We start from the raw sequence: 16,175 nt of genomic DNA on the forward strand, positions 1-16,175 counted from the left end.
CAGTAATTATCTTAAAAGTTTTTGGCAGGATTCAAATTCGTGTTTCAAGTCACAAAGGATCATCATTACCATTTTGTCTGCACAACTGTCGGCTTCAGTATAATATCACAGGCCCCTGTGAAAACTCATCTGCTCCCTTCGGGTATAGTTAAAACCGAAGAAAAATCTGAATGTGAATCTTGCAGTCTTCTAAATCTCAAACAAGAGGTCTGTGAGACAGATTGAGGAAGGAACATAATTTCAGAACTGCTGATGCTTTTGCTGAAAATGGTGCTTCCACTGGTAGGTTACCTCAAAAACAACTGATTTTTTTTTGGTGGTGATGCTACGGTTATGCCATATTTTGTGGTCTTTGATCCATAGCCTAAAGGCATTCAGGTGAAATCCAAATTGCCCCATCCCTCCTGTGAACTTGGAAGAAAAAGGTCATTTGGCTTCTCATTTGATTGATTTCCATGCCATAGAAGAGGCAGGTGCACTTCTGAGCCCTTTCCTTGTCCTCTGCTGCTCCTGGGGTGTTGGGGATGAGCCCTCCGGCAGGAGCTGGGCCCTGGGGCAGTGTGAGACCCAGCCACCAGCTGCCTTCCTCCCTGAAGTCATTGCTTCACGCTGTTCCCAAGTCCCATCCCGCTTCTCTTGTGGCAGAGCTTGCTGTCATTTAAACTTTTCCGGCTTTTATGCTCTCCTGACAGCAAATATCTGAGCTCTTTGCAGCAGTCTGTCCAAGCTTATCTTTCAGTAGGCAAGGCTGCTTCTTGTCGAACAGTTTTGCTCAGTTACCTGCAAAACTTCCATAGATTTGAGGGTCTGGTTCCACAACTAGTTGGTATGCCCTTGAGTAACCTCTACTTAAAATTGAAATAAGCCAGCAGCTTGTGACCACCCCATCCCCCTTACATGATAATAGAACACTGTGATACTATCAAATCTTAATGATTATACAACTCTTTAGCAGGAAGAAAACAATGTGTGAGCAGATTGCGTCTCAGGCAACAACATGTGATCCAATATTAAACATGAGTTATTCAAGTTACAGAATTATGAAATCGTGGAAGAGCCCAGGTTGGAAGGCACCTCGAAAGATCATCTGGTCCAACCAGATGGTTGGTTATGTAGTGAAGAAGGCAAGAATAGGAAGAGAGAAACCATTTGCCTTAACAAAATAGGCCCAGTATTTTATTTCTGCGTGTTCTCATCAGGAATTCTCATCAGGAACCTTCTACCTTTCAGGTGGCAAGGGGTAGTATTTGCTGGGAAAAAGCACCTTAAATCCTTCAAGTTTGAAGGGGCTGTTGTTAATTATTATTATTTTTTTATTTGTAGGAATAACTGCATATTCTTACCCCAGTAATTTTTCCATCAAATCTGAAGTTTGGGAGAAAGTACAGTTCTTACCTAACATGCATACTGGTGATAGCTCTGTTCTGGCTTTTCTAGTAAACATTTACTGATGGTTCTGATTGTTACTGTGACTTGTGAACTTACAACCTTGATGAATTTAGATGAAATTTGAAGAGCTGCCTTTTGGAGAGTTCTGAGTAGTTTTACAGATCAAGCTGGGCCTACCTTCAGGTAGCTAGTCCAAGAGAATCTGGTCCTGGCAAGCAGGTTTCTCAGGCTTCTGATATTTTTTTTTTTTTTTTTTTTTTTTTTTGTATACACCCTCCTCCCCCAACTCTTCTAAAGAGTAATTTTTCAGCACCCTTTGGGAAGTGTGGGTGCCCAGTGTGGTAGTCATTTTAACACTAGACTAGCCAGGTTATTGACACTTTTTCATTGCTCCGGAGTGCTGCCGTGTTTCCTGCCAAGCCTCTTGGCTGCAGCAGCGTAGCAGGAGCTTGTCTCTTTGTTATCCGCGATAATCCTGAAGAACTTCTGAGGTTTGGTGTTTTCCAGGACACTGGTCTGCCCATATTAAGTGTGAATTATGCCCATTGTTCCTGGGTGGGTAAAGTTGTATTCAGCTATATTAAAATGCTAAATGAGCTTGGCTTCCCAAGGGATTGAGCCTGTCCTTTGCAATCCTAAGGGGTTCAGTCAGCAGTGGGTTGTGCTTTTCCAGTGAAGTTAGAGAGCATGCAGCCAGGAACAGGCCCTGGAAGATGCCCATAAAATGTAATTTTTGAGGTGAAAATGCCCACACCCCTGACAACTATTCCTCACACAGCCATACTATTAATACTTACCAGGTACTTTTTACTCCATTACAGAGATTTTATTGTTTCTGTGTGCAGTTAATTCTTTAATCAATGCTTTGCACCATGGGGTCCATTGTTCTGCACAAGCTAGGTGAATTATTACTTACTTCAGCAACCACATTTTCCATATTCCAAGTGTAAAGTTTGGTTCAGCTTTTGTGTTTCAGGCTGAGTTGCTCTATTTTACTCGCTTGTACTCTCTATCAGTCTTTCTGTAGCTTTGCATAGAGTGGATGTCCCCTGTTTCCCTCTGTTCTGCTGGGCAAAATGTTTATCCACAGCTTCTGTTCTTTTGGCAGTGAAATTACTGCTTTCTTGGGGCACCTATTTTTGTATTAGATGCTGATACCCTCCGGGCATTAAAGTTTCAGTATTTTAGCTTCAAGCAACGGTGATGTTCCTGCAGATCCAAACTGGCAGACGTTGGTAGCCTAAATGCTAGTGTTTATTAGAGCAGAGCAAGGCTTGAGGGTAACTATGCCAAGTCTTGGCTCATTAAACCAGCAGGAAGATTCAAGAAGGCTGCTTTTAAAGATAAGGGCAAGAATTGGCACAGGGTAGACGAGGGTGAGAGAACGGCAGTGGGTAGGCCATGTGGTAGGTGTCTTCTATCTTCCCACAGATAATTTGAAGGCAAGAGCAGACTCATTGAGACCAAAGAGCTGTCATACAAGCAGGAGTAATAGCATGCTGGAGTAATAGTGTGCAGCACTTTTCACTGCTGCGGTTTAATTGGCGCCGGTCTGAAATTCAGGGGTTAGAAGACAGGATTGATTGCTGCTTTTATGAGTCCTAACTAGTTATTAATTTCTTGGGTTTTTAAGAATTTTGGTAAGTATTAGTGTAGGAAAATTGAATGATTTGTCTTTTTATCATGACAGGGTATGTACTTACATTAATGTAGCCTTTGGTTCGTTTATCCAGGGGAGCTCCCTTCCAAAGTTCCGCCAATACTTGTGTTCTTATAGAAACTTGGACTGGTTTAACTTGAACATGATTACCCCTTGTCTTTGTTTGCAGAAGACTTAGTATATTTGGATGACTCGGAGCTGGGCTGGACTGTTTAGGGTTGATAAGGTAACTCGATGTGGATAAATACTTCAGATTAGAATAAGGCAACTGTGCTTTTTCCCATTTATATCCTAAAAGAACATGATCCTGTAAGAGCGGAGACGAGAGATGCTTGTCTTTGTGCTGCCATTGTTAACGTGGTTTTCTCTAGAGTAAAATCTTATTAGTAGATTAGATTAGTAGAGTCTGAGCCATTTAAAGTAATTTAACAGATTTGGTCTAACTGGTAGTCATGCTAATAATCTGAATTATTATAAATGGCAAATTCATTGTAATACAGACAAAAGTACTTCACTCTTTCCAAAGCTCTGCTCAGACTGAAGCAGGGTCTGCGAGGGGTTTCATGTAGGATGCCGTATGTTTACCTTGTCACTGAGTGTACTACCTCGGCTGTGGGGTTTGGACTGAACAAGGTGGGCTGGAGAGAGCAAAACTGTATTCCTTGGGAAGCTATTGAAGCTATTCAAACCATGACCTTGAGGATGACCAGAAGAGACGTGGAAGTGCAAAGGTGTGGGTCAGCGTGCAGTACATCACCCCCTTTTTGCAGTTACTAAACAGTCAATGTGAAGTCAATGGTAACCAGTTACTGTTGAGGATGGACATTTGATTTCCAGGTCCCACAGAGAAGACTACAGAGAAGTACCATTAATTGGTACTTCTGTGAGTATTGCAGATTAATGTGATCTGCTCTCCATGATACCAACTTGTCAATACTTCTACCCATTAAAGAAGCCTGTACTGAAGCTGATAGTAAATAACCTGCTTGCATGGTTTTGAAGCTTTCTTTCATTTTTCATGGTGCAGTCTTTAGCATGAAAACTTGCTGATAAAGTCTCAGGATGACTTGAGTGGAAGAGGCAAAGATTTTCTGTGATTAAGTGGATGCTTTTGTTTCTATTTCAGGAAAGCCCCACAGCATTGGCAGCTCTGAACGGATTCAGCTCTCAGGAATGTACAATGTTCGAAAAGGGAAAATACATTTGCCAGTCAACAGATGGACAAGACGCCAAGCTATCCTTTGTGGAACATGCCTAATTGTCTCATCAGTAAAAGAAAGCCAGACGGGAAAGATGCATGTCCTCCCTTTAATTGGTGGAAAAGTAAGATAATTTATGTTATACTTTTGCTTGCTTGACCCCTGTCTCTTTACACAAAGAAGATTGCATTCAATTATGATGATTCTGACCCTCCAAAAGCTTGTTTCTGTAAATGGGATTATCAAATTATATAAATGACTTTTCATTATTGTCAGAGTCATATTTAACAATTTACAATGTTTGGATTAAAGTGCTAAAGAAAAGTAATGGAAGCCCATTCAGTTTCTTTTTTTCTTGTGAGTGGTGTTAAGTGTTTTATATGTGTGATAGTATACAGCTGAAGAATACTTACAGCTGTACTGTGTATGATCTGTACCATGCCTCCTCATCCAGGTTTGATCCATATTGGGTTACTCCTAAGATCTGAAAATTAACCAATAAAGGCATAGGCTTAGCTTGAACATTGGAATTTTTTTGAGTGTTCAACATTGTATGAGTAGCAGTCTGTTATAAGCTAACAGCAGCAAATATTTTCATTTGTGAAAAGCTGAAACTGGACTTTTTTCTGATTGATTACTTCTGGAACCCAGGAGGCCCAGTCTGAACACAAGGAGAATGTGGGTTTTATTCACTGTGAGGATGACCAAGCACTGGCAAAGACTGCACAGAGGGGTTGTGGAGTCTCCCTCTTTGGAGATATTTGAAAACTGTCTGGACATGGTCATGGGCAACTGGCTGTAGGTGGCCCTGCTTGAGTGGGGGATTGGACCAGATGACCTCCAGAGGTCCCTTCCAACCTCAACTATTCTGTGATTCTGTGAAACTTTGGTGAAGACAGTACAATTACATTGATATTTCGACGTAAATAATGTTTCAGGACACTATTACTGTCTTTATTAGCCAAGGTAATGGGAACAGAATCATCAGCTTGAGGATGAATTTACAGCTGAAGTAATGCTTCTTTACCTTGCATACTGATAAGTTTGATTCTTAAGAGTCATTAGGAGAGAAACAAGCTTCACAATGTTACATATGCAGACTACAGTTGATTCATTAATATTCTGCAGTAGCACTGTGGAAGGTAGTGCTGCCTTCTAGGAGCTGTTTTTCCTATCTCCTTTCATGATCCTTCACGTGGCTCTCCAGCTCCTCCCTGGAGGTACCAAAGTAGAGACATTGTCCTCTCTTAGCAGCAGTGGGTGAACTCTGACAGTGAATTGTATTCCTGGCTGTAGCACACTGGAGAGGACAGGATTCAGGTCCCCATCAGCCTTCTCTTTGAGATGAAAAACATTATTATTATTTTTTAAAAATTTAAAAGGAGAAGGATTGCTTAACATGTAATTTCTAAGTTTCTTTTGCACAGAAATGCCTCATGTAATGTAAAGCATGTAGACTGCGTTAAGCAGAAAGTTGACAACAAATTTTAAAAAAGGAGAACCAACCTGAGAAAAATGCACTGAGGGCATCTGCCGACAAAGCTTGGGAGGAGAATGCTTGGCACAGAACAAATGTTTTTTAAATTATCGCTCAAAAAATTATTCTTCCTCAACCCCATAAATACTCTGCACTTCCTGGTTTGCAGAGGCTTTCCAGAATGCGGTGCTGAGACATTGATACCATAAGTTGTGTGGGACTTCTCATGTATGGTAGCAGAATGATGTATTCTGGGTGTTTTTTAGCAAGTTGAGAAATGCCAAAGAATTTAATTGGGGCTGTAAGAGAAGCATTTTGTTAAGCCTGTTTTTAATAACCAGGAGTATAAGTTGTACTTCTTTAGGTTGTATAAAGACAGCCTTCGATGTGTTTTACCGGGAAACCTTTCATGGTGCTCAGTCTGTCTTAAAATGCTGATGTTCTTGGTGGTTTTCTCCTTCGCTTCCTTCATCCTTCTGTTCCTGTTCCTTGCTTGTGTAGATTTCATGAATATTTGACAGCCAAGATCCAGCTTGAGTGTTTGAGAGGGTTTGTCCAACTCTGCTTGACAAGCTCCTCTTGGGCACACTTAAACTTTCCTTGGGGAGTTCTGCAAAGAGGCTTTTGATTCTTATTCACTAACACTTTTTCTTTCTCTGCTGTAGGTGGAAGAAGTGAAAAAGCACCAGCACTGTTTAGCATTTAGCTCCTCTGGACCTCAAAGCCAGACCTACTACATTTGTTTTGATAACTTCACTGAATATTTGCGATGGCTTCGACAAGCATCGAAGGTGAGAATAGTGCAAATTCCTGCCCGAATGGGATGTTCATAGTGTTTCCCCCAGTTCTGTCTTCTCTGTGCAGCAGTATAGTTCCTCTTCTGGGTTTGTTGTCATGAACTGCTGTGCTGCTGGTGGTGGTGCATAATTTGAGAGCTCTTGGTAACAGGCAACAGGGAGCTGAATTTTTCTGCATTTGTACTCAAACTGCTTTCTATCGTGGTTGTGTAAGCAAAGTGCTGTGCTGGGTTTTCTCCCTTTCCTCATCTTGATCCAGCTGGGTGGATGGAATGAGATCATTAGAACAAAAAGGATGACAAATAGAACTGTTAAAATGTCAGTTTAAAAAGTTTTGTTTCAATGTTAATAAAACCTAAAATAGTGTTGATTTTTTTTTTAATTTGTTCCTTACACAGAACCTAAAGATTAAATAGCTAGAATTAAGGAATTTTTTTCTTACTTGGAAATATTGCTGAATCTCTCTTTAGTTTTATAACTATTTGATTTTTGAGGGTTTTATTAAGTAATCATTTTATGTCAGTAAAAAACCCCACCAACTAAAGCTTTTGTAAACCAAATTGTATACTGTGCCTAGAGCAGATTTTATTATGGGAATTTAGTCCTGCGTTATTTCATTTTGACTCTTCAGTTCTACTTTGTGTTGTTGAAAGGTTGTTCTTGCAGTTAGCTGTTTTATCTCTTAATCCCTGCTACTTTTTTGATAAACCCTTTCTAAAGTAATTTTTATATCTTGAACCATTGTGTTTCTATATTTTTAACACGCAAGTTCTTTTGCTGTGCCGTCAGCGCTCTCTTTCTAGTTGGGCCTAAACTGTCCATCAGCTTTATACTTGATAGCGCTGTCTGTTTATGCTCTTCACTATGTTAAAGCAACTTCGTTTTATGTAGTACTAATTGGAGGTATTTATGGTGCACTAGATCCGTTCTGTCTTTTTAGATTGCAATAATGTATTACCCAGTCTATTGCCTGTAGTACAGCCTGGGTTGTGGCCTTTTTTGAGAGGTTTGATTATTATGTCAAACTTTCTTCAAGCAGGAACTATGGCACCTCCCAACACATGCATCATTTAAAGTGTCCTTTAGGGGTTTTTTCTAGTAAGTTTTAAAATTCTTTTTAAAGATGCTGTTCTGACATCCCTGCTCAGGTCTGTTAAGCCTCAAGGTAAAAATCCCCAAGGCATGTTTCATGAGACAGCAAGGCATGGTCTGTCAGGTTTTTGAGTTCTTGCTGCTTTGTGGCTATCTCTGGGAGAGTAATGTCCTTTCATCTCCAGGGGCTTTGACATCAGATAAATGAAAAGCAAATCTAATGAGTGAGAAAAACAGTGGGAAACAATGAACTTCAGAAGTAGAGATAAATGACCAGAAAGCCCCTCTGAATTACTGGCAGCATAAGCTTGTTCTGTGCCATGCTGTGCTTCTCTCTGTCTCTCTAGTTCACCCAAATGACTAACAGCATTGGGACGATAGCCAGCATGAGAACATATCCTCATGCACTCATGATAACCTCCCATTTTTCTTATGTAAGAGTAGTAAGAAAATACATAGTTTCAAGTGTCTTTTCAGACTGTCAGAACTGAAGAAACTCGCTGTGCTCTTCTGTTTGTTGGTAAAACATGCTTCGAGAAATGATGCTTCATTTTTCCCAACTTGCCACCCCCAAAAACTGAGACTCTTGTGTTCTGGATTCATGGATTTTGAAACAGTACTTTGCCACTTCAAGTTGCTTTTTTAATGTTTGGGTTCTCTATCCTTAGACTGAAAAACAGAGACAAGCATGATTGTATGCAAGGCAGTTGTGTGGGAAGTACTGTGCAGTAACAGTGTTTCTGAAGAAGAGCAACAGAGAAACTAGTAATGCTGCAAAAGTACCTGTGATTTCCTCCAGCTGATGCTGTTCGTGCCTAAGTACTTAGTTGTAAGGCGCATTGTCCCTGATTTACAAGTACAAATAAAGGAGAGAAAGTTTCAGCTTCAGCTCTGTACTTCAGGCAAGCTGGCATTCTCACGCAGGAAACCCCCCCCAACGTTTATATGAGTTACTCTGCCTCAGGTGTTTGGAAGCTACTCAGGTTCAAAGAACTTGAAAAATTCTCGTTAACCAAGAAAATACAGTGTCAAGCATTGTATGTCTAAAGGCAAGCAAATTTAGGAAGGGAGATGTTATGACTGTCTAATTCTGAGCTTCTAGTTGCTTGTTAAGAGCTGAGTCACATGCTGCTTACAGACCCGTCTTTAATCGTGGTGTTGTACATAGTACTTGCACTTTTGTGAATTATTGTGAATAATATTTAAGGCTTTATTTTAAATACAGGTGTTATTTAATGACATTTGTTTTGAAACTGATATTCATGTTAAACTACTGCTGAGTGTAAGTTATCTGCAGAACTTTGTGTTCCTGGTGCATGCTGCTGAAAACTGAGGCTTCTGATACTTAGAAGTGCAATGAAAATTTTCATTATAAATCTTAATGCTGAAGGAGATCCCTGGTAAAATATTTCATTAAAATTGCTCAATTCAGTTTTTAACTATGAAAAAAAATTTTCACGTCTGTCTTCTGTAAACTTTAAAAGAGCAAGAAGATGATGTTATTTTAACTTTTAAATAACAAGCCTAATCTTGAAAGGAGACTTTGCAAAGAATGCTTGCTCTGCAGTCTTTCTCCCCACAGAAAATTGGCAATGTTGACTTGTTAGTGGTTTTCCAGAATGAGACAAATCCTAATGCATCACTGCTGCAATAAGTATATGTATGCTAGAGGAGATTTGAATTCATGTTTGCAGAGGCTTGGGCTCAATTTAATGAAAAATGAGCATCATTCCTGTATAATCTGATTGGTTCTAACAGAGAAATCTATCATAGCCAAGACAGCTCTCGTGCTCTGCCCCAAAAATTTTTGGAAGGGGTTTCTGAATAGTGTTAGGATTGGTTGTCCTGAAGTGAACAGAACCTGTGGTTTTAGGATAGACTGGAATTATTGCACAAATACTGACCTAAATATCAAACTTAGTGACATACTTACTCCAAATAGGTCACTTTTACATATGCTGATTGAGCTCAAACAGAATATTTTTAAAAGCTGAAAATGTGGCTTGTTCTTTAATATTGATGGTTCTATACCACAGTGCATTTCTTTCCTTTTACTTTCCAAATACTGAAGTCCTAATTAAGGAAGCTCAAAAGGAAAATAACAACAAATTTGGTCCTTTGTGATCTAATATGTTCGTTCTGTTGCCAAATGTTGGAAAACAAGCTTATGCAACTGGGAGGGGGTTGGAAGGAGAAGAAAGGGACATCTTCATGGCTTTAAAGAATTTTGTCTGCATAAAGTTGGCATGATGGTTCTGGAACCCGCACAATTACTTGCAGAGCAATTCTGATTTGTCACTGTTTACTACTTGGACGTCAAACGCAGAAGGACAGGTGTAGAATGTGCAGTTAGTAGTGAAGAGGAGATGATGAGGGCTTTCCTTGTTGGCTACTTCCAGAACCTGAAAAGCTACACCTTTAATGTAGCAGGAGAGAGAGAGGTTTTTATGTATAAGGTGTTACTGAGTGGTGGAACTTGCTGGCATAAGGCTTATATTTGGGGTGTGGTGGCCAGCTTCTGCTGTTTGACTCTTCTAAAATGCTAAACTTATTTTAGCGTTTTTCAACATGTGAAATGGCTGTGTAAGGGTTGACTACTACACGACTCGTGATATGGATGGTTTGGCTGGAGTAAAAAGGGTTATCAGTCCTCCATGTTGCAAGACATACAATTAAAATGGGATGTCAACGTCTGCCTCAGAAATACAGTATTGCAGAGCTTAAGCAGGGACATATTACACAATTTTGTATTCTTGGAAATAGCATGCATCGCTGGGCATGCTGAGACGAGTTATCTGACCCCGCAGAACTTCTCCCATCTCAGTTTTAGAAGAGCAGGAAGTGTGTCGACGGCTTAATGCGACAATTATTTCCTGCTTTAGTACTCGGTTCAGCTGGGCAGGTAGGGGAAGAGAGGCAATGAGAGACAAAGGCTGTAAATAACGCATGACTGCCTCACGTAAGCTGCCTGTGCACAGCCACACGGTACATGTAGATAGGTGGAGATGTACCGGCACACAGCTGTACGTGTGCACACGCCATCAGCTGCTTCCCAGGTTGAGTTGCACGGCTGTGGCTGTAGTGACAGTGCATTTAGTGGGGAATAAGCTCTTATGTGGGGCTTAGGTGCCAGGATGGGTTTGTACCTATACACAAAAGAACCCTCCTCTTTAAGAGGAATATCCCAAAAGAGGTCCTTGATTTAAAAACTATCAAATTTAAGAGTTTTCTCCTGCGTGAGCAGGAGTATTTTCCCTTCCCTATTTCAGTCACGCTTGTCTTCAAGTCAGCAGTGGAAATGCATGTGGTGTTCCAGGTGACCCTAGCCTGCTGTGAAAAAGGAGAGATTAAATTATGATGTCAGTGTATATTATGTTTTAAAAGTGCTAAAAATAGCAAGAATAGTAAATTCAAGTGAGAAGAGTGTGCTGTCATGTTGGTCTCCTTTTCATGTCAGTGCAGAATGCTCTCTTCATATGTTTATTTGCATGGTGAAACTAGCAGAAAATCACAGTAGATTTGAATTTAGTTTATACTATACAAGTAAGTAATGCAGGAGCCTCTACAGCAGTAGTCTCCATCTTTCCTCAACTTGTATAGAGACCTACCTGAAGCAGCAGTACAAAATTAACTTTTTAGCTTTTTCTCTCTGAAGTTGCCTAGTTCTGACCAGCTGCCTCAGTCTTCTAGCTATTTTTTCAGTACAGGTTTGACGATTGTGTTCAGAGACTGTGTTGTGAAGCGTGGGTCTCAACTGTGTGAAGAGGATGAAGCTGATCTATGACTCTAGTAATACAGTTTTTATTTCTGCTGAGAAAAAAAAAAAGTCTGAGTTCTGACTGCACCCGTTTGGTGTTACAAAGCATATTTATATAAATAAATTGTACAGAATTGAACAATGAACTCCTGAACTTGATTGCGGTTCTACAAATATATTTCCAAAATCAGAGACCAAGGTGATTAGCTTGTGCAGTCGTTTACAGGAACAGTGCTGAGGAAATGTAATGAGCGACAATTGAGTGTTACTGCTGGAGATGTACCTGCTTTTCAGCTGTGCTTCATCCACCTTTGAGCTAGTGAAAGATTATCAACTGTGGGACTGCCTTTTCCTTCAGCACAGAAGATTCTGCTCATCGCTTTAATTAAAGCGATGGGTAATAAGCCATATCCACTTGTGCATATAGCTTCATCTTTATTTCAGATGCTGTCAGATGCTAACGGCTGACTTTCTCATACCAGTCATGGTCAACAACGGAAAAACCAAAGTGCAGATTCCAACTTCAGTGAGGAACACAGCCTTTGCACAGCTTTCTAATACAAAGTACAGCCTTCAGCCTGTGAAGAAGGCTTGAAGGTTAAATTAACCATACATTGTATTTGCCTTGGCTTGCCCATTAGCCAACTGACCTGTTTCCTATGTGTTTCCAGATACTATAATGAGCTGTAACGTTTTTACAGTGTTCATCGTTGCAGGGATTTTTGTTACCAAACCTCAGTAGTTGTCTCTTGAGGCATTAAGGACAGGCTTTTCTAAAGCTTGCTGGTCGGAAGCAGCTCGGAATACCTTTTTCCAAAGCCTTGACCGCAGGGCAGTGCCAATGGCCAGTGTAGGGAAAAAATCATATGCAGGGACAAAGTAGTTTAAGTAATTTGGGATGCTACTTGTTACAATTATGCCAATTTATACTGTATCTCCTCTCCAGGTGTCTGTTTAGCCTCTTAAGCAATGGATATCCCTCTTCTGGAGGTAAATGGTAGAGAACTTTACCTTAGTTTATATGAGATCTGAATTCCTAGATGAGTATTTTTGCTTTTACCTTTGCCTGTTGGTTATCACCTTTGGTAATTCTACAGAGAATTGCTGTTAGCAACAAACACACTATTTATGTTGCAGTTAGGGGTCTGTAACTTCACAGTCTTAGTCCATATGTCTGAACATGATCATGATTCTGGGCTGCCGTGTTTTTGTGTGTGTTGGGGACAGGTTGGAGGTCAGGGGCGGGCTGGTTGCTGAGAGGGTGACCGTGCAGTAGTTGGTTTGTTTATTATGCCAGTAGTGCTTGGAGTCTTGAAAATGAGTGTCTATAATAGTATGACCTAAAAATGAGTTTAGTATAATGCCAACACCAGTGGCATCTTTTGAAAATAGCCTTTAACCAATCCAAGGCTCTGCAAAAAGCTTGTTTTCTTTGAGGATAATAACTGTCCTGGTTTTTTCATATTTGTGAGACTACGAAATGCCGTTAGCCTGTTTGCAACTGTTGATGCAACATCCAGTGAAGAAAAAAGAACCTTGAAAAATTTTCTCATTTTTCAGTGGGGCTTTTTTTGAGCTGATCCTTACTTACAGGAAACATGATGACTCTTAAGTTTAGTGCAAGGAAGCCATTTTTTTTCCTCTAAAATGACAATATTGAGATAGTGCTTTCTCTAAAAATAGATCCCTAAAAATAAACCCACGTCTTCCTTTTGGCAGTGATTACAAGTATTTGAACATAAACAAACCTCTGGTTTCCATGCAGAACTTGACTTCCTTTCTTTTTTTTTTTTTGTGTGTGTGTGAGATCTTCAGTATTTGCTCTGCAGTCATATCTGGGCATTCTTGCTGTGGGTGGCTTCTTGTCATCCCAAGTCTGAAAGCAGAAGACTGGGCAAAGCAAACTTAAAGCCAGTTTCGTTTCTCTTTTGATGGTAACACCATCAAAGGAGCCCCAGGGAGTGTTCCTCCTCCTCTTTCCCTGCAAAACCTATTCTTTTGTGCTTTTTGTTGTTAGAGGTTAGTTGATGTTTGGGAGGTGATGAACAACTGAATGTGTTTCAGCGTAGTCTCTATTAATGGTTTGGGAGGGAAGCTCGGTGTTTTGGCTCAGCTGATTAGTTTTCCATGTCAAAATAGTTCAGCTGATTCCAAGTGGTATAATTGGTGACTTCAAGCTTTTCTCTTAGTTTCTGCTCTAGAGAAACTATAGCTTCACTATATTATTTTTTTTCCTTTTCTTTGCTGAAATGTAGAGTCTGTGGTCCTTGTTTTGGACTTGCTGCCTTCAGTTAATAATAGAGTAGTTATTGAAGTATTGCAGCCAAGAGTGAGAACGGAAAACTAGGTATTGCCCACACATCTAGAATAGCTTTCAAGTGATGTCTTTTGAAGCCTCTAAATCAGGTTTTGATATTATTGAAGCTGAATTTGTGCAGCTGTAGCATAAATACAGGGAAGTATTGCCACAGTGTATAGCTAGAAGCTCAGTGAGATGTGTCAGATGTCACCTTATAAGGTGTGTTCAATCCAGGAGGATCCCAAAGTATTTTCAGTAATCTCTGGGTGTAGACAGGTGGGAGTCAGTGAGGGACTGTAACTTTGCTCTTCATGAAGCTCAGAGGAGCTAAGTGTCTATGGTGAGCAGATCCCATGAGACTGGAGAGGGTTGCAGGGCCTGGCATACTGCATAATACTGTGCTATGTGTAAGGTGATAACCGAGTTGGTCTTGAAACTGAATGGCTGTAACACTGAGAGCCTTTCCAAGCAAAGTCTAGCAGGGGGGGGAAAGGGAGAGGAATTATTAGCAAAAACTAATTTTAGGGACTTGTCTCATTAGGCTTCTTCCGTAGTCAGTGAAGAAGGAAAGAAGGAAGGTCTCTGGGGAGAATGGGAAATAAGCACTGGAGACCAATTTTAGGCCCCGGGCCAGTAGAGCTATATTCATGATTGTTTGCATTATAAACCACTTGGGTCAGAAGGCTTTTCTGAGTTACTATGAAATAATGGCATGAAAAGAGTTCGTCTCACTGTAGAATTAATCCATATGATGCAGCTGTGTAGAAGAGCCTAGGTCAGAAACTGAGGACCTAGCATAACCTCTTACTTAAACAAGACCTCATAACCTGTTCCACGTGGGACTGGGAGGACTCAGACAAGTGAGTATCTACTGGAAGTCTCACTGGCAAGAGTCTGAAATCTATAGTAAATGCTGAAAGAAAGTCTGCTGGAGGGCTGTTCATTGTGAAGTCTGCTTGCTGGCAGTATGGCAGCGTGTCTTGGTAAAAAATTAAGTCTAACACAAGTTGCAAGAAGAAAAAGGAGCATTTCTCAATTTTTGTGAGACAGTCACCTGTTTTGCAATATTTACAGATTAATTGTTTTCAGTCAAGCTGTGTTAAGAATATTAATATTCCTTGCTCCACCAAATGGAGATGCAGATGTCTGAATTATATGTAGCTTAATGCTACAGCTAATTACTGTCCCTTAACTCCAAGTTGCATCTTAAGCCTTGTCCTTGCAGGGGGTCTTGTCAGTGTAAACATCCCAGCATGACTGCCACCAAGGTAACAGTGTTGATAATCACTCCGTGTGTAATATTGGTTCCAGTACCTGCTCTCTAAAAGAAGAGCACTTTTCTTTCTGGAGAAACAGAAATACTCATATTCTGGTTCTGACTTCAGATAGTACCAAACATTTCCAAATGACAGGTGACAAATGTCACTTTTTTTAACAAATTCGCACTTCCAAGGTCTTGATGCTAAACCTGCGACGCTGACTGTCATGTCTATGAATTTTTTTCTGGGCTCCTATCATGAAGAGTAAAGGAAGGCAACTTCTGCTTAATTACCTGCACGTTTTCCCTCTCCCCTCACACAGTTGCTACTACTGTTTTCAGTGAAGTTGTTACAGCTTTGCACAAAGGCCAAAATTCTGCATACTATGTAAATCTTTGCTCAGAGCTAAGGAGAGGAGAGCAGGGACAAAGTAAATAATCTTTGTGCTCCCGAGTCTTGCCTGGGGTGAGGTGTTTGTACCAGAGGCTTTTGGGTGCATCACCTGCAGGGAAGAGATGGAGCGAGAAGCAACGGCTCTGTGAACGCTGCCACACTGGCATGTGCTCCTGCCCTTTCCTAGTAGGCTATTACAGCTCCTTTCTATGGCTTTGCCTGTTGGGTTTGCGAATCTGAGTGATGGACATGACCTGAAGCCTCTGCTGAGTTTTATCTTTTCTTTGCAAGGCCCTTAGCTTGAGTCAGCATGCATCTAATTTAACATTTGAAAGAAAATAAAAGGGAGAGGCTAGAAAAGCTATTACCTTTTCACCCTTTGGACTGCATCCATTTTAAAAGGTTTCATTTAAAAGTGAAAATATACGGCTTTAAAAAAAAAAACAAAACACCAAAAAACTTTTTATTTTTTTCCCCTCTCTCTTTCATTAAGGTTTTTGGTGTTAACTTGTTTGTCAGTCTGAACCGTTCTTCAGCTCCTGTCTGGCTGAGGGTGCTGATGTGTTTGCTGGCTGTGGAGTTCAGCTCGGCGGAGGGAGGCCTCTGCTGAGTGAGGCTTTGATGTTTGAGTAGGAAGGAGGATTAGGATTTGAAGCAAGGTTAGCTCTGAGGTGAGGAAAACTTGTTTGCTCTAAGCTGTTCGTGTAGATATTTCAAGTGTATGTATCACAGTTTAGTTAAGCCTTATGCAGGCATTGATGGGATGTGATGATTATTGAACTGTTTAAAAACACATCCTAAAGGAGAAAAATTACACTGCCTTTGCATTAGCATGTCTACAGCAGGTGTAATT

At 40.5% G+C, this 16,175-nt stretch overlaps 1 protein-coding gene across 1 annotated transcript in view; it reads left to right on the forward strand.

Annotated features, from left to right (window-relative positions):
- PHLPP1 (PH domain and leucine rich repeat protein phosphatase 1) overlaps window positions 1-16,175 on the forward strand; it is a 144,463-nt gene that overhangs the window by 74,670 nt on the left and 53,618 nt on the right. The window contains exons 2-3 of the mRNA XM_056331668.1: window positions 4,176-4,372; window positions 6,391-6,516. Coding sequence (XP_056187643.1) covers window positions 4,176-4,372; window positions 6,391-6,516 — 323 coding nt within the window. The remainder of the gene's footprint in view (window positions 1-4,175; window positions 4,373-6,390; window positions 6,517-16,175) is intronic.

Source organism: Falco biarmicus, chromosome 3 (assembly GCF_023638135.1).
Source record: "Falco biarmicus isolate bFalBia1 chromosome 3, bFalBia1.pri, whole genome shotgun sequence".
Taxonomy (NCBI): domain Eukaryota; kingdom Metazoa; phylum Chordata; class Aves; order Falconiformes; family Falconidae; genus Falco; species Falco biarmicus.